The sequence below is a fragment of the Diuraphis noxia genome, unplaced genomic scaffold, assembly GCF_037042655.1.
Source record: "Diuraphis noxia isolate RWA-SAM2 unplaced genomic scaffold, SU_Dnox_SAM2 contig0002, whole genome shotgun sequence".
Classification (NCBI taxonomy): Eukaryota; Metazoa; Arthropoda; class Insecta; order Hemiptera; family Aphididae; genus Diuraphis; species Diuraphis noxia.
The window spans coordinates 27,330,977-27,356,454 of record NW_028301712.1 but is presented as its reverse complement, the minus strand read 5'-3'; the positions used below and the strand labels follow the sequence as shown (position 1 = coordinate 27,356,454).

General features: G+C 25.9%; 1 protein-coding gene across 2 annotated transcripts in view; it reads left to right on the top strand.

Annotated features, from left to right (window-relative positions):
• The window catches only part of Galphao (G protein alpha o subunit), a 34,326-nt gene extending 10,322 nt beyond the window's left edge, over positions 1–24,004 (top strand). For both annotated transcript variants that reach the window (XM_089219301.1, XM_089219303.1), the window contains exons 4-9: positions 8,847–9,007; positions 13,556–13,684; positions 13,756–13,885; positions 19,573–19,726; positions 20,833–21,062; positions 22,404–24,004. In XM_089219301.1, coding sequence (XP_089075427.1) covers positions 8,847–9,007; positions 13,556–13,684; positions 13,756–13,885; positions 19,573–19,726; positions 20,833–21,020 — 762 coding nt within the window. In that variant the 3' untranslated portion in view covers positions 21,021–21,062; positions 22,404–24,004. The remainder of the gene's footprint in view (positions 1–8,846; positions 9,008–13,555; positions 13,685–13,755; positions 13,886–19,572; positions 19,727–20,832; positions 21,063–22,403) is intronic.
• The last annotated feature ends 1,474 nt before the right edge of the window (positions 24,005–25,478 follow it).

The following is a 25,478-nucleotide window of genomic DNA, read 5'->3' as shown; positions in this document are numbered from 1 at the left end:
AATTATTTGAATTGCAATAGACATTTTTATTATAACATTTAAAGCAAAATTTTCCTAAGTTAGAAGTATCTATTAATTTTTTTTCTATAATAAATTACAATATCGAAATTCGAATTTTAAGCTAAATATATATAGTTGTTAATTAGTCAGGTAAAACTTTAAGTATTTAAAGCTTATGTAAATGGAGTAGTAATGCAACGTTTTTCATCTGAAGTTTGAATACCAACTTTTAAATTATAAGTAGGTATAAGGTTCAAATAGTTACAGGTATAAGGTAACTATTTGAATTCTTCATTAAAATCTGATACATTTTTGTACATCAAATTCTTAGAAAGAATATTCTACAGCTTTGGAAATAAGTACCTAAATATAATTACTATGCACTTCAAATTACTTGGTAAAAATATTTCTTTTTCTAAAATGCACTTACTTAATGAAATAATGTTTTATTAAATAGTGTTTTTACTGTAAAAAAAATTATCCTATAAGAATGACATACATTGTACATTTTTTCTGAATTCTACTTATAAAAAATAATCACAGCATCGATCTTGCTCACTAATCGCTAGCAGCTCGTACACTATGTGTCTATACACGAATTGCATTTCAGTCATTGTTCATGTTACTATTTTAGTACCTTGTATAAAGTGTATAATCTTTGTCCATAATTATCGTTATGTCAACTGTTGAGGATAACTTCTAATAATAAAAAAGGATATGTTTTTCAACAAAATATATTGAAATTTATTCATGAGGAGTTCACAATAAGCTAAAAGATTTCATGACACACGAAAAATTATTTTCTTACAATATAAAAATAAAATTACCGAATTTATTTCCATTTTTTTTTTTTTTTGTTCATGTATAATATTTTAGTAATACCCCACCTTGTTTGTTCTGTTTGGTTAAGCGATAAGACTTTATATAGTTGTGAATAACTATATATTATAAAAGTATCATATTAATATGAATACTACACGATTGATAGTTGATAACAGCGTCATACCTCACCGCGACATATCTCCTATATAATTAAAACAACAATATTTTTAAAAAACTATTTCCTAGCGTATTAAAATAAAAAATTTACAATGATTTTATTAAACATTTTAACAAACTCCATTTAATCTAAGTATTACGATTAATCACCCTTATTTAATTAAATATAACTCCAATGCGATAGTAAAACAATGAATGCCGAAATGTTTGGATAGTATATTATTTTTTAATTACTCAGTAAATACATAATTGTTACATACTTAGTAGAACTTGAAATTTTAGTTATATTCAATATTCATAGACAAAGAAGAAAAAACGTAATATGTATATTACATAAAGTAATACAGCACAATATATGGATAAGAATAAATTTACAATGAAAAGTAAAAGTAGATATCTATTAATGAATCATTATTATTTAATACAGCTATATCTTATTTAGCCATATTTAAGAAAACAATTCTTTATATAGGTTTAAAATTGCATCTGCTTTCCTTTTTCTTAATAATATTGTGTTTAAATATTTTGCTGTATTATAAAATGTAAATACATTTTATTTAATACAAATACGTACAATTCGTTATCAATTATTAGAATGAAACATAAATAATAATGTAATATCATCTATAATTAGCATTAACATTTTTTATTCTCCATAACATATTTATTATTATTTTTTTTTTGTGATGGGAATATTAATCGAAATTTACATACCATATTGAATCATCATCGTAAACATGAACTCGTGTATAAAACAAAACTATATCAAATACTTAATCGTTAGGTATGTGAAATCTATTAATCTATATTACCTATCAAAAAAGTTTGAGTTATTAGTTATAATTTGTAAATGTTTTTCTAATCAAGTCTCGATAAGTGGAATCTCAAATAAAATAAAAATTAATTTGACTTTTATATTATTTGATTACACCTCAAGAACAACTTAAAAAGTGATAAAATGACGTTAAAGCATATTAGATATTTTTCTTCTGCATGGAAAATTAAAAAAAATTAAATACATTTTTGTGCATATTGCTATGGAAAAATATCTACATATTTTAGTATTATTATACGCTATATTTTCTTAAAAATTAAATTAATTTTTTTTTATTGTTAATTTGCGTATCAAGGGCAATAAACAAAGCGTTACGAAAATTGGTTAGATAAAAAAGTTGTGCCTACCCCAAAAACATATTCACCATATATATTTCGAGGGTCAAGAAAAAAATCGAGGTATTGGCGAGACTCGACTGTATTATTTATTTTTTTATTTTTTTATATTTGCACATAACTCATGACTGCTTTATAAATACATGAAAAATGAGTAAATGACTGATAAGAACAAAATATAATAATACTATCGATGTTTTCTCTGGCAATATTCTCACATAGTCAATATAATATTAAATTTACAAGTATTGTTATGTGCTGGACTACAAACAACAGTTTTCGGTGTGTGTAAAATCTCTTTAATCGTACAACACTAATTACTGCTAAATACATATCTATTTATTTGGTAAAAACGAAAGTATAATTATGTTTACTTGTAATAGAAAATATGTTTGAGAACTAACTATTGAACTGAACACCATAATATTAATACCTAATTACTTACAGGTATGACACTACCTACATGTTACATAATATTATTATACATAAATGCAAAACCATATATTTTTGGTAATTTAGTACTATGATATTTTACCAATGATATTTTTTTTAAATCACGTATTCTAAATAAATCAACTACATCATTCATTTACTTCAAATATTTTAGATTAATATTCAATTTAATACAATATAGCAGTAGTATTTGTAGGTTTTTATCAAGTAAAAATTTAAATTCTAATTACATTTTGTGACTTGAAGGCTTTTTGATTTTTATTAAGAGGACGTGATATCCGCATGTGTTGTCTCCGTCTTACAAATGCGTAATATGGTACATTTTTCGCTCAGCAGAACACGTGTAGCTCCGTTAACTTAAAAATTAGAGTGAACTGACCTCTTATAAAATTTAAAGGTAAGATTATTATCTAGACAACCTCATATGCTTTTTATTTTATATCAAATTTAAAGCGAGTTATGAGTATTTTAAAATTGTGAATTTTTTGTGCATGTTAAAATACTCATAACTTCCTTTAAAATGTAAATATATTAAAAAGCATATGAGGTTGACTAGATAACAATCATACCTTTAAATTTTATAAGAGGTCAATTCACTCTAATTTTTAAGCAAACGGAGCTACACGTGTTCTGCTGAACGTAAAATTTACTATATAATGCACTTGTAAGACAGAGACAACACATGCGGGTATCACGTCCTCTTAAGAATATATTATATACCTAATTAAATTAAAAGTTTGAAAATAGTTAAATTAGCAAACTATAAAATATTTTAATTGATCTTTCAAATGTATAAAATTTATATGATGGTAAGTTTCTTGAAAGTTTCATTAATTATTGATAAATAGTGTAATAAATAACCGTATACTAAGTAAAAATTAGGTATAACTTACATTTTGTAAAATAAATGGATTTTAAAAACCTGTCCTGTCAGATGAGGCTCCTGTTTTGGGCACTTGTGTCTTTATTTTATTTCTATGTGGAATTTATCATTGTATTTTATATTAAATTTTAAATGGAATTTATAAAAAAATTGTAATTAAAAAATAATTCATGGTGTTTTGGTTTTTTATAAATAGCAAATATTTGTCTTGAACCATTTTTCGTTGTTAAAAAAGTTATTAAAAAATTCAGAAATATAAAAAATGTAATTTGTTAACATTTTCTAATCCATATAGAGGTTTATACATAACGAGCTGATATACAATAACAATATGTTCTATAAATATTATTTGCCATATTATTATGTATTAACTATTAATGTAGTATCACTATTTATAATTTATTAAGACGTATTATTGCATAATACCCCGTAATAAAATTTTTTTGCTCCAACTTGTAACAATCTTAATGCTAAAAATTAAGATTATGCATTTTTTGCTAAAACAAGGAAGCATTATAGAATTATATGCTTTAATAATAATAATAATAATAGATTATGACCATGGACGTCCATTGAAGGGGGGGGATAGGGCACTTGCCTCCCCTGGACAAAAAATAATATGAATGGGTTGTGTATGATGAGCCTTCATTGTGAAAGAGTGAACATAAACAATGATATTTTCATTCAGGATGTCATTAATATGTTTGGAATAAAACGAAGAAATATGCAGTTCTTATTTACCGATATGGAATAATAGATTAGATTATTTGATATTCTATTTTTTTTTCTATACTAATTAAAATAAATTTTAATCAACTGTATCTATATATATATGACAATACAAATCTAACATGTATATTTACATTCATATGTGAAAATAACATTAAATCTTTACTATCTTACATTCGAGATTTTTTTACTTCAACCCTCCTTAAAATTTTACTTATGGGCGCCCATAATTTATGAACGAAATATCCAGTAATTTTAGTTGGTTTTAAATTTAATTTATTCCCAATTTACACCATCCACAAAAACTTTAAAAGTATATACCATGTATATCACCTGGGTGCCACTGAATTACTAAATAGGTATTATATATTTTTGATAACTATATGTATTTGGATTTTCAGATTACTTTATATTTGGCAACGTTGCACGTTGCATGGAATTATAAAAACTAAACGTTCTTGATCGTATTTCTACCGGTTTTTTTATTTTAAGCTGTGGGTTAATCATTGATTACCTACCTAGAAATCGTATGTGGGATAATCATTTTGTTTGTTATGGGTTATATTTTATTGGACGTTTTGTATAGGGGCCGCAAAAACAATTTGTACTGGGGACCAAAATATGTGATGTGGTGGAGGGGAGGTTGATACTTATACTAAAACTATATTTTATTATGTTTTTTTAACTATTATGTTTAGTACTCAAATAAAATTTAAAAAACTTAGTTTATTTCACGGTATACCTAAATAAATAATCGAGTAAACGCATATGTATAAAGTAATTATAAAATAATATGATATTAATGATTAATTTAATTTATTATATGATTTTAAACAATTACAACATTTCTAAAACATCTATAGACACATACATTATACATTGTATCTATTCAGTTTAATTACAGCAAAAAATAATAATTGTGATATTTAAAAACTGAATATACATATTTATTTTAAATCAACAAATTAATGTTATGATGTTTGGATATGGCAATTTGTAAAATTATTACGTAATTGAGACATAAAAATGATATTTTATGTTAAATAGTGTATGATACATATTGTATATAGCCATGTGAATATACATACATTTTTCCATATTTAAACAAAATATATTACCTATATTTGTTTGTTTTCATTTTATTATTTTACTGTCAGTATTTTCGCTTACCATACGTCATTTATGAGTTAGGTATAGTATGTTATTATCAATGTATTTCCATCGTTTTAAACATTGAATGACCCCCATTATTTATTTGATAACTTCAATGATAGCAGAATAACTTGAATATTATAAAATATATCCTTGTAAAAGCAACAGTAAGCAGTTTTATCATAATGAATTAATATTTGATTACAAATATAAATGCTAACTTATTTGAATCATAAAATAACTAAAAAAAATAATATTAATTCTCGTATACTAGGAATCAGCATTTAAAACCTGAAAGTAGGTATAAGTGATTCTTGAACTTCCAGTTTTGAAAATTAATTTTTTCTAAATCTGTTTATATTTTAATTTCTTATATTAAGTCTAAGTGCTTACATTAGATGACTATTTTGTAGTTACTATGTACACAGTTCTTAATTAGATACGGTACTTATTTTTGTATCATATCGCCATCGCGTCTTATTAAATTATCACCCTGTCACCAATCAAGTGGGCAGTCTTAAATCTAAAAATTTGCCATAGTTATCATCAGTTTTTTCTGTTCGTCATCTACCTGCTAATAGAAAAATCATAAAATTCTTAGCTAGAAGAATGTTTTCTATCTCAGACATCGGCAACATAGATAAAATACGCGTTCACTAAAAATCGTTTTTTAAGTAAACTTAGATCAACTATAACAAAAATTATGGAGGTTAATATTTTTGAGGGTATGACATATCGGTTTTATATTTTATTATTGTTTGACTTTTGACTTTGTATTCAACTTTCTAAAAAAAAAATGTGTTCCTATGTTCAAACTGTAATGAAAAAATCTTTAATCAAATGAATATGTCATAGGTACCCTCAAAAATAATATTCTCTATCATTTTGGAATAGGTGGTTTTACTCCAATATTACACAAAAACATAAAAAAAAAAAATGATTCTGTGAAAAAAGCCTTTTGTCTGCGTTGCGCGTGGGCCAGGGATACAAAACAATTGATGTGTATTTTTTAAATAATATTATTATGTTCGCCATATCTAATTAGCTACTCTAAGAGTATAGTAAAAGCAATACAAACGTTATTTTGAAATATATTTAAAAGAGTTAATCAGCAGAATATTAAATAATGCTATATTCATTTTACAAAAAATAAATCATCTTTAAACCAAATGCAAATGTGTGAAGAATTAAGGACATTAAAGGATCTTTATATGTAATTATCTTATTTTTGTTTGTTCACATTTAATTTTCAAAAATTAATTATCAATAATTATTAGATCTACTACAAAATTGTAAACATTAATATTTTTTTGCATTTAAAAGATTTGTTAGAATACATAAAATAATCTGAATGCGACGGATAGTTACCTATAGTGGTGTGGCGTAGCAGCGTGTTAGGGCCGATAAATATTTTAATTCGTAGTTGTGGGCTCATAACAAAAATGTATATTTTTTGTAATTCATATTTTAATGTCTATGTAAATTATATACCTATTATTATACATTAGTCGCCTTTATCATATTAAACATTAAATAATTAATAAAATTCGAACGCAATAAGCTGTTATTAACTTATAGTCTATCTTTATACCATATAAACGGTGTAAATATACAGGGTGTTTATTGAAGGAAACTCGTTCTATTTTTATGGTTAAATTATGCATATAATAAAATTCAAATTTTCAGGATTTTTAATTTTACATTTGAACACCCTTTTTCGAATTATTGACGTTTTTGTACCACTATTCCTGCGACAATATAGACTAAAGTTTTTCAAATAAGAACTTCCGTTATTTATTTTTTATTAATATACAGATTTTTAATTTTAATGTATCTAACTCAAAATTCCAGCTATCAGTGTTTGTGTTTTATAAAACCATTTTTAAGGATTATTATCCATTGTATGAATATTTATTAACTCAGAAACAACTCATTAGAATTTTGATTTAGATACATCTACATTTTCAAAAGAATTATCCAATTAATAATTTTCAGGAAAAAAAGGGGGGTTCTTATTTGAAAAATAGAAGTTGGTATTGCGACAGAATATTCCCTAAATAGCACAAAAAATATCAAACATTTTAAAATATGGTCTTTAAGTCTATTCATAAAAATTCTAAAAATCAGAATTTAAATAAATGTACTATTGAAGAGAAAAATTGTGGTTGAGCAATGAGCATGTTTAAAAAATCGGTCTGTATATATAATTTCATGCATTATTTGCTAAATATTTACTTTATAAACAAACTGCAGGGAATTCGCTGCTCTTTCATATAGTAGCTATATACAGTATAACTCGTCATCGATTTGGTGACTGTATCAGGAAGTATATATTATATTTTAATCATGAATTCAACGGTAAAAAAAAACGATCGTGCGTGGAAGGCGGTGTGATAATTTATTATCTCGCAATTATATACGATAGGTTGTACTGATTTTTGTCTAAAATGAATTGCATATAATAATTATTATTATATTGTTTCATATAATATAACTATGTAAATGTTATTAACTAGTAAGTCAATCACCGACGTACTGCAGTAGAAGTTTAGAACTGTCTGAATAGGTATGTATAGTGTAAATTGTTTAAAATGAATCTCAATTTTTGAAAATTTCATTGTATGTAAAAATAATGATATAATATATACGCAATGATAAAAAGTTATGTCCCTAAGAATTAATATTTTTTGAATTACAATCAAATAATTAAAATCGTGTTTTTTACACTGTTTTTTTAAACATCTCCTTGCTACTTGCTAATTGTCAAGATTTTATCAACGCAGCTACTAAACATTTATTTTTAAAAAAATGTATAGAACAATTTTTATTTATTTTTTATTTTAAAGCTATATTCAATTTAAGTTAAAAAACCTAGCTGACGGCTGACTTGTACTCAGAGGCATGGCAAAACTACACAGTATTATTACACAATTTACTGGGTGGAGATGACAAACGGGTGTTGCCAGATTGCGGCCAGATGAAAATTGATTAGGTTACCTTTCGATTACGTTTCTTAACTTGAACAGAGTAGGTATAGAAGCTATATAAAAAGTGTTGAGTTTGTTATTTTCTGAAAGAAAGGAAGGTTTATTAACCTTATTATTAACCTTAGGTTTGTTAACCTTAAAAAAAGTTACAAAATCACATGCTATTGTAAAATCAATTTAAAAATATACACGAAAATTCAAATATATATAAATCGTTTACTTATTTAGAAAGATCCCCCTTCCTTGTATTAGCAGAAACATCTAAAATGTATGTTACCAGAACACTGAGTTATAAGCAGTTATAAGCAGAGAATAGGCAAGCACCACAATATAAAAACACAATTAGATCAAATTACTTAGTAGAATGAGTGTACTGATCGTATTTTGTACTAATACTATAGGTATATGTTAATTTTTATACAATCAAATAATGTAATTAACAAATATTCATAATTTTACTTTATCTTTTGCAGACTGATGCGAAAATGGTATTGGATGTAATTCAAAGGATGGAAGATACTGAACCATTTTCGGAAGAATTGCTGACTGCTATGAAGAGACTGTGGGCCGATCCTGGCGTGCAAATGTGCTTTTCTCGGTCAAATGAATATCAGCTCAACGATTCTGCTAAATAGTAAATAGATATATTATTTTAAATTATTTTATACTATAGGTAGTTGGTACATCGTACATGTAAATCTAAATCGATCTTTAGAGTTTCCAATCTGCTAAAAAAAAAACACTCAGAATATTTAGATATTAATAGATTTAAAATTCATTATGATTAAATCATACTAAGGAACCATCTTTGAGTGACTGTGTATGACTTTATGCCCTACCCAAAGGGCAAGTCAAAGGTCGCTTAATGCATTATTATGTATTATATTGAGTGTTGTTATTATGAACTTATTAATAGTTTCTGAGGTTATACAAATCCATCAACCTAATAAGTATTAATAAATACATTCTAATGTCGCTAAATGTTTTGAAATAATTGATAGATCGAAAATCAAATTATATTTTATAAGCTTGCAATCAAAAGGTGTATTAATATTTTAGTTTAAATGATAGCTAATTATAATTTATATGAAAATTAGAAAATTCAAAATATCAAATTAAAATGCTTTTAAACTTTAAAAGTGCATTGATAAAGTAAAACATTATTTCTAAAGTAATGAATACAAATAATCAGAAAGTTGTTTAGCATACAATAATTGTATAAAAAACATATAAATATCAAAATAAAAAAATTGCTCTTATGAATTGAAACAAAAATACTAAGTGTAAAATTAAAATAAATTCTGATAAAAATTAAGTTAAAAATTAAATTTATTCTACCTATATGTTCATCAAACATTTTGTAAACAACATTTTTTTTCCTTATCGTAATATAATTTATTTTCATTACTAAACTTTTTCGATTTTTGCAATTTTTTACTATCGTTTTACATTTGTTTTAGATTCTGAGCGGAGCGATGAATGTATTGATTTTACCATGATGTGTTTTTTTTTTTGTGTCTGTCAACACGTTTTGGGGCAGTAAAAGTGCTTCGATTTTTGACTTCAGTACCTCGTTCGATCAGAAAGTGAATCTAGTTGGTACTTTGGGGCATCAAAAGTGAAAAATTCTTGATACTTTTCTAAATAATTGAGAAAAATAAACTAAAAATTAAGGGGAAAACGGGAAATTTTATGCACACTCATTTTTCGACAAAATTGATTTTGGTTTTGATGTAACATTAAAAAAAATGACCATAGATACATGAAATTTTCACCGAATGTTTATAAGTATATTCTATCCACCATGCAATTTTTACTGAATGTTTATAAGTATATTCTATCCACCATGCAATTTTCAAAAATTTTCGACTTAAGTTGAACTATTTATAGGCATTTGAAATTTTCGATCATTATTAGTTTTTTTTAAATTAATATCGATAAAAAATTATTTGTTAGCTTGAAAAGCTTGAAAATTTAATACAAGGCTTTTAACATATTGTTACAATAGCAGTTGAAAAATAAAAGAAATTCATAGTCACAATTTTTTTTTTACAATTTTTTATTTTACAAGCATTCAAAGTTTGAATTTTGACAAAATACGTAAAAATCAAGGAAATTCACAAATTATTTTAAGCTAGAAATTCATAAAAAAATGTCTTTTTAAATTTAAGATTTGAAAATTTAATACAAGATTCCTTAAAAGTTTTTCAATCTCTATCACAAATAAAAAGTCTACCGGAAATTCAAATTAAATTTTTATGAGCATTTGAAATTTAAATTTTTACAACATTGGATTTTCACTTTTAGCGATTTCCTTATTTTGGTGTAACTCTAAAAAAAATGACCGCAGATACTTGAAATTTTGACTGAATGTTTATATAGGCATTTTCTATATTTGATAAAATTTTCAAAATATTTAAATTGGTTTTGAGTTGTTTACTGACATTTTAATTTTTCAACTTTTTTGTTTTTTTTTCTATAAATATCGATAAAAATTTATTTGTTAGGTATTTTTTACAAGCATTCAAAGTTTGAATTTTGACAACATATGTAAAAATCACGAAAATTCGCAAATTATTTTAAACTAGAAATTCATAAAAAATGTTCCTTTTATATCTAAGAATTTTAAATTTTATATAAGGCTCCTAACATATTTTTACAATAGCAGGTTAAAAATAAAAGAAATATATTGGCACAATTTTTTTTTACAAGCATTCAAAGTTTGAATTTTGACAACATATAATGTAAAAATCACGAAAATCACGAAAATTCGCAAATTATTTTAAACTAGAAATTCATAAAAAATTTTCTTTTTAAATCTAAGATTTGAAAATTTTTAATTATCTATAATATATCCTAGACAGATAAACCGTCTTCGCTCAGAATCGTTTTTCGTATACAATGATATAATATCATTGGATTCAAATTTAATCACAGTAACCCACTTGTAACCAGCAGAGCGACTTCCACGACTTACCAGCTTTTTTTTTTTTTATTTCGTTTAAAAACGTTTTCCATCTAGATTTTTTATTTTTTTTATCTATTTGTACGTTTTTATAAATAAAATGTTAATGTTATTGATATTGGAAATAATTTAAATCCTAAGTTAGAATCTTATTTGTTTTCCCACCTATTGTAATTGTAATGATTGAGGTTAAAATTATTTATTATTTTCTACTGCACTAATATTTGTAATCAGATGATTTTCTTTCCTCGTTTAGAAACATCAGAATACTAAAAATAAATCAATTTTTACCATGAAATTTTTATTCATTCTAAAATAGCACACTACCATTATTAATATTTACCTATTTGATAAATCGTTTAAATGCGAGTATATTGTACTATGTACATTTGTGTAAATACAAAATAATCAATAGAAATAATTTATATATTTATGAATCATTTTTCATTATTATAGTATGGAACGTTCTATAAGCTATAGACAATTCCAAAATAGATAAACTAATGTATAAATCTAACTAGGAATAATTTGCATTTTATTTAATATATATTAAACACGTTTAATACTGTACTTCAAATATCTTCCTGTATCTTATTATACTAATAACTGTGAATCTCCATTGGGTTTTATCCATGTAAACATTTTAAATTTCATCATACTCGCGCACTTAGCAGACTTCTAATTTTTAAACTCGATCCAAATTAATGGACCTATTATAGTATTTGCGTCGTTTACAATTCTTTTAGATATCTGAGGAGGATTTCAGATTTCATTTGTTTACTTTCGAAAAACGTTAACTTGATTTTTTCGAGGGGACACAACGCAGCTGCTGTTCTGTTAGAGCTCAATATTGGATATAGGGGTGCGCACGGTTAGTTTAGTTGCTAGTCGGGCGTGGTCCTCGATGACGTCACTGGATCGATACCACCGCCGCCGTACAACTGGGGAAACGGAATAGGTACACAAACGAAAAAAAACCATTACCGTACTTACCTGTTTTAGATAACATCTATTTTTACGTAATTTTAAAAATACACTTGCATAAACCACATTGTTTTATACTCCGTAAAAATATGTACTATTTTTGCATAGAAAAATTAACTTACAATATTAAATTAACTATGTCACTTTAAATCAACTTAATCTTGTGCATGGACATTTTTTTTTTAAATAATTAATCATTTATTATAAAAATTTAATATTATAAATGGTCAATATTAAATAATATGATAATACTGTGTTTTTAAAAATATCAATCTAACAATGTTATATAGTTACCTATATAAACATGGGATATTTTATTAGCTATATTTAATAACTAATAGTGGATAAAAAATATTTCTTATTAAATTGATTTGTCTATTATAAACTATTTGGATATAAATAAAATACAATAATCATGTGTATTATTTAATTTTTATTTTTATTAGACTCACTATTAATATTGAAAACGCTGATCACCTGACATCTGTGATAATCACAGTGTCTGTTGACAGTTTAAAAATCCTAAATCCAGTAACTTTCTAAATGTGTTTACCAGATAGGATTTTTATTCCTATGAATCGATGATAGTAATTATTAAAATATTTGGTAATGACTAAAATCATCGAAAATCTGTCAATTTTTCTTCACAAGCTTTATTAAAATTGTTCAAACTATGTAATAAATAATGAAACTTTAATAAAGTTAATAAAAATATAATTTCAAAAGAAAATGTACACTTTTAACAAATAAAACTATCAACATTTTTATTCTAAGTTTTTATTTATTTAAGGTAGTATTAGATAACCGATATGTGAGGGTCATAATGATTATGAATTTAATTGATTTCTTATTTAATATGTACTCTTCGGTATGTTTATGCCTAGTATGTAGGGCGTAGGTATTAGTATTATGTAAAATGTATTCACCATTCTCAATATTTACGCGTCATCTTAAATCCGAAATAATTAGGTGGCTTGCTAAGGCGTGGTCGTACGTTCAATCTGCGGAAACGCAGTTGCTAGCTTCCGGATGGGTGATCACCCGGGGTTTTTCGCGACATATATCCTTGCTTCACATACACAAACACGTGTCTATGTTGGCGTGGATTCCCCTACAAAAAATAAATATGTATAATAAAATATATTTATAATAATAATAATTATTAATTATCATTATATTATTTTTTATTTACATATACATGAGTGGATAGTAATAACTGTAATTTTTGTTTAGTTTTCTGGACGATCTGGATAGGTTAGGGTCCAAAGATTACCAGCCTACAGAACAGGATATATTGCGTACCAGAGTAAAAACCACTGGTATTGTAGAAGTGCATTTTTCATTTAAAAACCTTAATTTCAAGTGAGTATAAGTTTTTGTTAATATTCAGTACTTTGATTTAAATACTAATTTACAATTCATATTACAAACAGATTGTTTGACGTTGGTGGTCAGCGATCAGAAAGGAAAAAATGGATTCATTGCTTTGAAGATGTCACGGCGATCATATTTTGTGTTGCCATGTCAGAGTACGATCAAGTGCTCCACGAAGATGAAACAACGGTAAATACTCAATATCCAAAATGTTATAATCTATTTATTATTAGTATTGATTCGGACTGATGAAAAAATAAAATAGAGACAGTGAAACACACGCACTTAAACATAGACGAGATCATTAATAAATTGTCACATGCATAGTAATAATCATGTGATGTTCACGTTGACACTAATTGAACTTTGGTCTCTCTTCGTTAGTTGCATTCGTCGCAGTCCATCAAGAGACATTTTAGTCCAATTAAAATTTTAACCGTTGCAGTTTTGGATGACTGCTCAATCCATCCCACCTGATGTCTATAATACTTGAATCTTTCTTCACATTGCTTCATTGTATAATACATTACCTTTAATTTATGATCTTCCTTAAATCCGTGATAATTATAGGTATAATTTATTGGCAAATCTATTAAATGATGAAAATTTAAAGTGACATCTTTTATTGAAATCATTTATACTCAATGCAGATAATAACTAACCTAGTATTTGTCATAGTAATTTGTGATACAATACAAACGAAAATCTATTCAATATTCCGTGTATATATTTTGATTTTTGATTGGACTAGGCAAGAGATTTATAGAGGTTTCTTGGTATCATTTACAATGTTATAAATGTTTGGAAAGATTGTACAAAATAAAGGTCAAGTGCATTGAATGTTAACATCCATCAGATGAAATATAAATTTGTTAAATTCATTGTATAATATTCCAATGAGAAACAAGTGATCCGATATTCGAAATAGTTTCTTGGATTTTGTAAAAAATGTGTAGATATAATTTGCTTTTTATAACTTATGTCATTACCACGAAACGTTCTCGAACGTTTCCTTCTATCTCAAACGTATAATTTATATTACTTATTGATTTCCATTTCGAAATTTAAACCATAAATAAATAAATACATAACCTAATTTTTTAATTTACACATATCTATATATTTCAATCTATACATCACTCACGACTAATTACACATTACCTACAAAAAACCATTAAAAAATAGCGATGTACCATCTACACCGAAATCCGTATACATATGCTCAGTTGCCCAGATACTGTATATGCATGAAATTGAGTTTATGTGTTTGTGTGTGTGTGTGTGTGTACACATAAATGTATTATACATACCAAAATATCTATATCTATATATACACCTATTATATATACATGAAGATCTTATCTCCGACACTGGCGCTGGTCGTCGTCAAGGCAACACTAGTCGCGATCGATACAACCTCTCTCTGATATCCACACCGTCCCTACACAAACGGTCAACCTTTGAACTATATATACATAACTACTATATAGTGCATAACTCAGATACTTTTATTGCATTTAATATATACTTGTACAAAAATAATTATGTACATTAATAGCAAAATTAGGTATATGGTAAATCATATAATAAGCATGATAATTTATCTAATATTATGTACGATATCATATTGAATTTGTAAAAAAAAAAAATCGTACTAAAATAAAAGTACCTCAACCTATGTTAATAGATATACCTTTAAAATAAAAATGAAATAATAAACTGAATTACTGTCATTAAACGTATATTTTAATACTTTTGATATTTATCATTATATGATATTTGTTTCAATTTTTAAAAATTGTATTTATGTTACTTTTTTTAATTTATACAATATTACATAATAATATATTAATTAATTAAGAGGACGTGATACCCGCATGTGTTGTCTCCGTCTTACAAATGCGTAATATGGTACATTTTTCGCTCAGCAGAACACGTGTAGCTCCGTTAACTTAAGAATTAGAGTGAACTGACCTCTTATAAAATTTAAAGGTAAGATTATTATCTAGACAACCTCATATGGTTTTTATTTTATATCAAATTTAAAGCGAGTTATGAGTATTTTTAAATTGTGAATTTTTTGTGCATCTTAAAATACTCATAACTTCCTTTAAAATGTAAATATATTAAAAAGCATATGAGGTTGACTAGATAACAATCATACCTTTAAATTTTATAAGAGGTCAATTCACTCTAATTTTTAAGCAAACGAAGCTACACGTGTTCTGCTGAACGTAAAATTTACTATATAATGCACTTGTAAGACAGAGACAACACATGCGGGTATCACGTCCTCTTAAGAGATGAAATAAAAATTATTTTCTTAAAATGGTAGTTAGCCTTATAAAAAAAATTATTATAGACAAATTACGTGCAACTATAAAAACTATTTAAAAATGAAACACCCAATATAAATGTTTTTACTTAGGTATCATAATTTTTTAACGACATGATTAAATACATTTTGATAATAAGTCTTATTTTTTTGATGGGTTTTCAGACTTTCGATCAGATTTTTTGATTTTTTCCATATTTATATTACTGAAATTATATTTTGTGTAATATTTCTGTGAATAGTTAATTATGGAAAACTAATATAGGGTTAAGCATCCCGAAGTGTTTAAATTTAAAAATCGCTATTAATTATATATAAACTATAAAGCTTAATAATATACGTTTTAAATAATTAAATTTTTTATCAAAGATGTATTGATATCGATATTATTGATTCAATTTAATCTTTATTCTGTATAAATATAACAATATAATAAATTATCTTTTTTCTTGCGTACGATTTGATTTAAATTATATTAATATTAAATAAAAATGGAGACTGGTTATAAATTACATGACTTTACATCAAATCTTCCGACTGGAAAAATAATTTGATTTATTTTACAGCATCTATAGCAGTAACGAAAATATAAAACTAATAAAATATGTAATGGATAAAAATACCAATTTCATTACCTTGTTTATCTTTCTACGATATATCAACAACAATATAAGTTTAAGTACTGACCTATAAACACGAAGTAAATAAAATGATGGGGTAGTGCTCTTCTTTAACTGTCAAAAATGACATCCTAAGCGGCTCACATAATCATCACTAAAAAGAATATTATTTCAACTGTTGGAGCTTTTCCAAATATTATATTACAACAAAGTTCTTTTTAAATTAAAAAAAAAAAAATGTTATAATGGATTTTTGTCCAAAATAGCGTATCAACAAGTAGATATTAAAGTATTTTAATAGTGTGTGTGTAGATTGCGTATTTTAACTTAACATGTTCATGACATGCTAATGCTGATATTTTTTATAAATTAATTCAAAACTATTAACCTGAACTATTGCATGAACTTAAATACTGTTATAACGATTACAATTTTTATTTTTAATATTATATTTTGCTACACATTTTCTTATTCATTAAATAATACATATACATTTTAAAATATAGGTGCACAAGTTTATATAGACTTAAAGTGTAATATTATGAAATTTAATTTATTTTCCTATTATTTTTTTAAATTTGAACACAATTTTGAGAGCATATTTATATTGTTTGTTGATTTTAAAAATATATAATTCAAAAATTTGCTGCTGTCTTTGAGTTCGTTGTTTCTGTGCCAATAAATTATTATTACTGATTCCGTTTGAAAAAAAAAATTTAAAAAAAATAGTGTAAAAATATGGATAAATTCTATCCTCGAGCTATCTATTACAGATTTGAAAATTAAAAAAATTAATGTATGTATAGTACTACAATCTACAGAATCTGATTAGTCAAAAAAAGGTATAAAATTGACAAAATGTTGTTTAGAAGTTAGTCACTGAAATCAATACGTTATTATATATATACTAATTCTATAAATTCAAATCTTGTTACAAACTCCGAATTCGTCAACATAAACATCATTATAAAGTATAATATAATTTGTTAGCCTCGCTTTTCTTATATATTTTGTATGGAAAAACTTGTAGCACCATTCGTTAATTAATATTCTTTAAATTGGTAGCAAGATTTAGTTGATGAATATAGTACATTTTATTAAATTTAGAGTAATGATTTTCGGTTGTTTGCGAAATTCGTGTATTTGTGTGACTAAGTAATTTAATAAATATATCTATTTTTTTGTCTTATCACGTATAACATGTGTTTTAAAAACTAACTAATTTTGGGATTTGAATTAGGATATCTATTATAACATGAGTCCATATACAACTTGATATTTGTAAACCTTGAATTTTGTACTACTATACGGTTGGCAGATATAGAATTTACTATTTTTGGTCAAGCTACATTAATGGCAGGATGTATGGTTTTTTCAAAACCTGCTTAAATATTTTTTGATGGCAATTGTAGTTGAATCTTGTCTGACATTGGACTATTGAAAATGTAAAATCTTGTCATAAGTATTTTATGCTTTGTCCGATGCGGTCAGAAGAAAACGAGAAGGTAAATAAATGTTAGAACAACAAAGCTCTATTAATTAAAATATATCTTTTATTGATTTTACTCATATTTAACAAGTTTGTACTACCTAAGTACATGAAATTCAATAATTCAACAACTTGCGTTAATGAATTGCCTACGACTGGAAAGTTAAAATTTGATGATTTAATTATTTTATATATACAATAAATAATAACGAAATAAAAATTTAACTTTATCATTTTTATACATATCTCTAGTGATAGATTGCACTAGTTTTGTATAGTTATCAGTTGTATAGGTACCGTATCTAAATTCATGATAGGTACCCTGGTAAAATGGGTGGCACCCGTTTCGCCCAAAATCAACCTTTACCCTTTCGCCCAGATACCCGTTTCGACCAAAGCCATTTTAGTCGTTTTCAAATTAAGTTGGCAATGGTTTTTAAATAATATAATACATATATCATTATATAACTTTTATTATTATTATTATTATTAGCTATTTTTTAAAAAGTACTGATTATTTTAAAATAATTTTGTATAGCATTTTTGATAAAATTAACCTTAAACGCATTTTTTCACGTGCTTTTTCTAAGTTTTTAGAGTATTTTTTACAATTTGTTCATAAAAACATGTCAATGAACAAAAATACTGTTGTGATTAACAAGATACCTACTTTTGTAAAACTGCCAACGATACTAATAATTGATCATATGGCAATTTTATCATAGCCAGGACTTTCCGCTCAAATTATCGACGTTATATAGGTATCTATTACAAGCTATCTCAGTTATTATCAACCAATTAGTACATCCAGAACTGTTATATTAGACTCGTAGTTGTAGTAAAAAATAATATTATAGTGTTTTTTGTATTATAATTGTAATAATGTATAATTAAATATGATGTATTTTATAAAAACTTTTCCTATGACTTTTTTTAAAAATATCTAATAATAATAATAAAAGTTATATAATGATATATCATATGTATTATATTATTTAAAAACCATTGCCAACTTAATTTGAAAACGACTAAAATGGCTTTGGTCAAAACGGTTATCTGGGCGAAACGGGATAGGTTGATTTTGGGTGAAACGGGCTGCGCCCGCTAAAATATGTGGATATATTTCGGACGAATGTTGACTAAAAAACAGAACAAGGACTGTGATTCAGTTGTAAACCATTTAGGCGTTTGACACTTGTTCGACTTTATGCAACAGACAGACCATATTTTGTAATTTGATACATGATGACATTGATAGGTCAAAACAATGTATTCCTACATAGGTACTATAAATAATAATCAAATAGGAAACGGAAATAGGATATCCATTTTAAATACTCGAGACCAAACTACTATATATGGTACCTATGGATGTTTATATTACAGTTGTTGACATTGCTCTAAGTTTAATAAACCTTTAATATTTTTATAGAACCGGATGCAAGAGAGTTTAAAGCTTTTTGATTCAATCTGCAACAATAAATGGTTCACTGACACGTCTATTATATTGTTCCTGAACAAAAAGGACTTGTTCGAAGAGAAAATCAAGAAATCGCCGCTCACAATATGTTTCCCGGAATACGCAGGTACGTAAAACTATATATACTCTCGTATTATCTTAGATGGCCAGCATGATCATAAATATTTTTAAATTATTGCAATATATTAATGATAACGTTGATTATCAAAGCTAATCATCGACAAAAATAAAAAGACTTACCATTATTATGCATCTTCCAGAGCGATCAGCTCATTTTGTAAATTGTCCATCAGCTTATATAAATTTGAAAAATATTATTAGGTATACTGATTGGGCGCGCGCTGAATAATGTATTCTGAACGTTCATCTGTCACCTTTCGGAAGCATATATTAGAATACCATAAGCACACTGCCCCGAGAACGCAAAAAGAAAACATTTTCTTCTAGGTTTTCTATTTTCAGTTTAACTTTTATAGGCGTGTTATGTGATAGTGATAATTATTCATGTAGTTTTCAATATTATTCGTTTATATTTAAAAATAACTTGAATAATATTAAAAGTTACAGTTAACGATTATTTTTCACCAAAATTTCCTTTTACATTTTTATTTAACCTATGCAGAAAATATAATAAACTATACAGATGTAATTTAGCCAATTTTATACCAAATAATAAGCATAAGCTCCATCTTGTCTTGTAGCATAAAAATTACTGTAAAACTGTAAATCAAAAACAGTAAAGTTTTGAAATTACCTGTACCTCCTATACCAGTGGTTCTTAACCTTTTTAGAACCACGGAACACTTATAATTTTATAAGATTTTTGCGGAGCACTAGGTCATAAAGACGAAAAATAAAATAATACTTTTCATTTTTTTAAAATAAAATTATATAAATATACTCGTATTGTGTTGTATTAAGTACAATTATTAAAAACGATTAAACCAAAAATTAAATTATCCCAATAGTTTTATGATTTTTTTCGTAAATTTTGAAATTTTGTCGGAACACTAGCCAAGTTTAGGGAGCTCCAATGTTCCGCGGAACACTGGTTAAGAACCACTGTCCTATACTGACCAACGCGACACGTATTCTACCTGGCTGCCTCGGACCTCCAAAAAGTCTGCGGTTGTGCATTATCATAATATCGTTATACACGTGTTGCTACTATCAATTAATGTATTAATTGCGATTTTCCATCTGGCCGTGTAGGTGCCCAGGAGTACGGAGAAGCAGCAGCCTATATCCAGGCGCAGTTCGAGGCAAAAAACAAATCGACCACCAAAGAAATTTACTGTCACATGACGTGTGCGACGGATACCAATAACATACAGTTCGTGTTCGACGCTGTCACAGACGTCATCATCGCCAACAACTTAAGAGGATGCGGACTGTATTAGATCACACCATGGCGCCGTACAAGCAGTTTACACACGTTAAAGGTCCGTCAACCGGTTATTATGGTGACCTTTGTTTTACCACGTTAACCGTTTCGCTTTTATCATCGCTGTGACGTATTCGTCTCATCCGATATTCCGATCTAGTCCAAAAACAACCTACAGTTTCTTGGTCTCCACCGTTGTACACACGTGTGGGGTGAGGGGGGGTGTTTAACTATACGTAAATAAATATAGAATAAAATTTAAAAATTGTTTAAGATATATATATTATTTATGATTTTTTTTATGTAACCCTCCTTCACATTTGATAATATCTGTGTACGCTACTGCAGGTCTTCATCATATATTATTATTGCAGGCTGTAGCCTTAAATGTGAACCGATTAATATTCAATTATTACAATACAAACACTTAAACAAACACAATTTTACTTTAAAGAGAACCTTTTAAGTTTTAAATTATTTGAGATATCAACCCCGAAAACGAACTGAGTATAATATTCTGTGTCTTTATTCTGGATGTAAATACCATTAGTAAAACTTCAATCATACACTATTGATCAAATATTACTTTATTGAAATTATTTTCTAGTATAATAATTATCTTTTTTTGTTTAGTACATTTTTAAAAACACCTCACATCTGAAAATAACATAATTAATGAGTATTTATTAGATATTTCCCTATAAAAAATAGTATTCCTCCTATTACAATACTCAGAAGTCTGTTTATCTTTAGTTATCTAACTGAACAATATTGATCAATACTTATAAAATATTACTTTTCTATAGAAATTTTTAAAAACATTTATTTATTATAAACCAAAAATAGATTAAACAAATGAAATTTAACATTCATGATTTCTAATCTTAAACAATTATTAAAATAAAAGGTTGAATTAATAATTGTTCATGTCAGTTAAACATCCTTGACAGAGCTTACTGAAATAATGATATTTAGTTTAATTCATAAAATAGTTACATTAAAAAAAAAAAAAAGAATAATAAAAGAATAAAAATTGAATACATCTGATCATATTTCTATGCTGTATATTGTATCAAATTAATTTTGAAGTAACTATTTCCTTAAACATTTATACAACCTATTTATTTTTAGCTAATACAAATTTATTTTTAAATATATCAACTATTTATTTTATCCGATATTTAGGTATCTATTTATATTTTTTTTTAACTAATGTAATTTTTTTTACATTAGTTTTAATAAATTATATTATATTATTATAATTTATAAGCTCATTACTATTGTTATATAAACTATAATTGAGCAAATTTTATTACATAATATGTATATTAATCAATAGTAAATTAACATTATTTTAATTGTTTCTATTACCATACCTTAACAATTTTTATGTTTACAGGTTTGATTTTAAGTACATGAAATTCAATGCACACATTTCCAAAATGGCCAGTTTCGGTGTTCATGTTAATTTAAGACGACGCATCGTACAATATGAAAATACACATACGCACACATATTACCTAAAAAAATGTACCATAAACGTGTTACCTATCCTTTTTATTTTATTTTAAGTTTTGAACCAAATTTAAAATTAGCTTAAAAATATATTCAAATATTATATTTAAAAAAGAATAGGTATAATGTTATATAAAGTTTTCATTTCGATAATTTTATAAAATAAACAATATTAAATATTATCTATATATTATAATTTTTTTTATCAGAACAAATTTGTATCAATTGAAAAAATGGGTATAACTAAATCATGTATATGATAAACCAATTCATATGCTTAATAATGCACAGTAGTTAACTTAACAGTTTTAACAATTTTAAATTCAAATAAGTATATACTTAAATAATATACCTGAGGACCAAATGTAAACAAATTAAATGTTGACTAACTATCAAAATCAGACTTGAAAAAATCTTAAAACAATTCACGCACAATTTTCTACTGTCAATACATTAATCAAATATTATAATCAAACCAGCATATCGTTAAACCGCTATGACTCATGAGTATTTAATGAAAATTCTTCAGTGCCTATTAATTATTTAATTATAATAATAAATTCAAAGATGAATGAAAATTGTTGTAAAAATTTAATTAAATAGACTTAATAGTCTCTAGCATTGAAAATTGAAATTCTATACATAATATAGACAAATTTTGTTTTCTGTGTAAATATAAAAAAAAGCGTAGAATAGATTTGTGTAGCTTTTAATCACTTAAATTTAATTATATATGAAACTTAATTTAGGACAGTAAATGTGAATACAAAATTTACACATTATAATTATTATTACTATAATTGTACTACGGCACAGTGATTTTTATTCAATGTTTTATTCAAACCTATTTTTTAAATTGTTTACATTAAAAATAATTAAGAATAAAAAAATAAAATTAAAACATTGTTATTTAGGCTTGACAGAAACAATTAAAGATAAAGCCCACTTTTTGTGTAAGTGTAAATACAAGTTTTTTTGGAGTTTAACAAAAAATTAAAATTAAAAACCATGAGTATAATCACTTTTTCCCATTTTGTACAAATCTTGTTTCCTTTCCCTAAAAATCAAATAGAGCGAGGAACTAATGATCATATTATATTGTTTCACATTGAAGTTGTTGGTTCTTATTGAGTGCAAAATTACATAAAATTATGTTTAGGTATTTATTTACTCATTTTTGTTTTTATGTATTTATGTTTTTTTTTTTTTTTTTTATTTTAGTATTATATTATAGGTTTATTTTGTACAAATGTTTAAAAAGAAAATCCTTGTAAACAAATTCTGTTCTAGTCATAGACATTTATATTTACAAAATTATTACTAAATATTATAAAATAAATAATAATAATAATTACTACTTATATTAATAATAATAAAATTGTCTCCATACAAGGTTGGACATCGTTATCTTTATAATTTATTATAATGTGTTTGATTGAATTATTATTAAAAAAAAAAAAAAAACCAAAGTTAGTTATGACTTAATCATTGCGTTCATATTTCCATTTCAAACATCCAGTACAATAGTAGCTAAAAATTAAAATTTTTTGGGTATTAAGTATCAAGAATATCATAAATCATAATGTATCACAGTGATAATAATGAATACAAAAACAAAAAAGATGTTTTGAATTTATTTTTAAGTGTATCATATCTAGTTAGGTAGACTAGTTGCAACCATGGTATGCATTTTTTGAATGGTTATGGTATATATATTTATATTTTATATATGAATGTAACATGTATTATATACAAATAGACTTAAGGGTTTGAAATAATTTAAATTTAATGGCACTCTTGATGCCTTGAAAATTGCATTACCTACGATGTGAATAGTTTTTTGTTGAACGGTTGAATACGATAGATAATATCGTTAAATTTTAATTAGTGTATGGTTATGTCATACGTTAAAGCAGGGGTTCCCAACTTATTTTACTCGTGGAATCTTTGCAGGAACTTGAACGTTTTGCACAACTTCCATTTCTATACCATAATCCTAGTAACTCGCATAAAAAAATCCCATAGTAGGTACGCTACTCGGCATTATTCGTTTACAAGGAAAAACTATGAATCACAAATATATTGTTGTTAATAATTAATGAGTAATGAGTAACTATACCAGAAAACCACACGAATAATCGGTTAAAAACATTTTATCATGTATCCAGCTGTTTATGTTCAAAAAGCAATAACAATATTGATTTTTTAATAAGTTTTATTTTGTTAGTAACTATTACATACAGTTTTATTAATTCTAATTAATGCACATATTGACAGAGGTTAAAATTTAACGTCTCTCTGTCATCATCTCAAAATTTATGAGAGGATGAAAACAACATTCAGAGTTGGCTTTAAAACTTATTCTTCGTTTTTGTGTTAAGTGTTTACCGTAAAGCCAATTTTGCGTGGGTAGGAAGTTGCGAATAACAATAAATCGGCGCCTGCCTTTATATTATAGATAATATTTTTCGTAATCACTTTCCATGATGGCAATCCATATTATGATAAGTGTAGTAGAGTATGTTCATCGTTAATATTTATAATTATAATATTCAATATCTGGTTTTGATATCGTACACTAGGTATACGATCAATGTATAATAATTTACATTTTTAATGACAAGTCCGCAGGAGCCTTAACCATCACAGCTTTGAAGGTTCTTGGCTTTATTGTTATTATGAGATTGGCAAACAGAAAAACCATCATAATAAATTCTCCTACTCTACTCTCACTAATTATAACTTCAAAGTTTCGCGTTTAATTACACGTTCTCAAGTTACCGAGAGATTCCTATATGGGGCGATTGTAAACTCTCCCGATGGTAAACTCTCCCGGGTCTACTCCAGTACTACCTGACGGAAACGTGTAAACTCTCCCGGGCTTATTCCTGCACTGCCTAACGAAAATATGTAAACTCTCCCCGGTCTATTCCTGTACTACCTGATGGAAACATGTAAA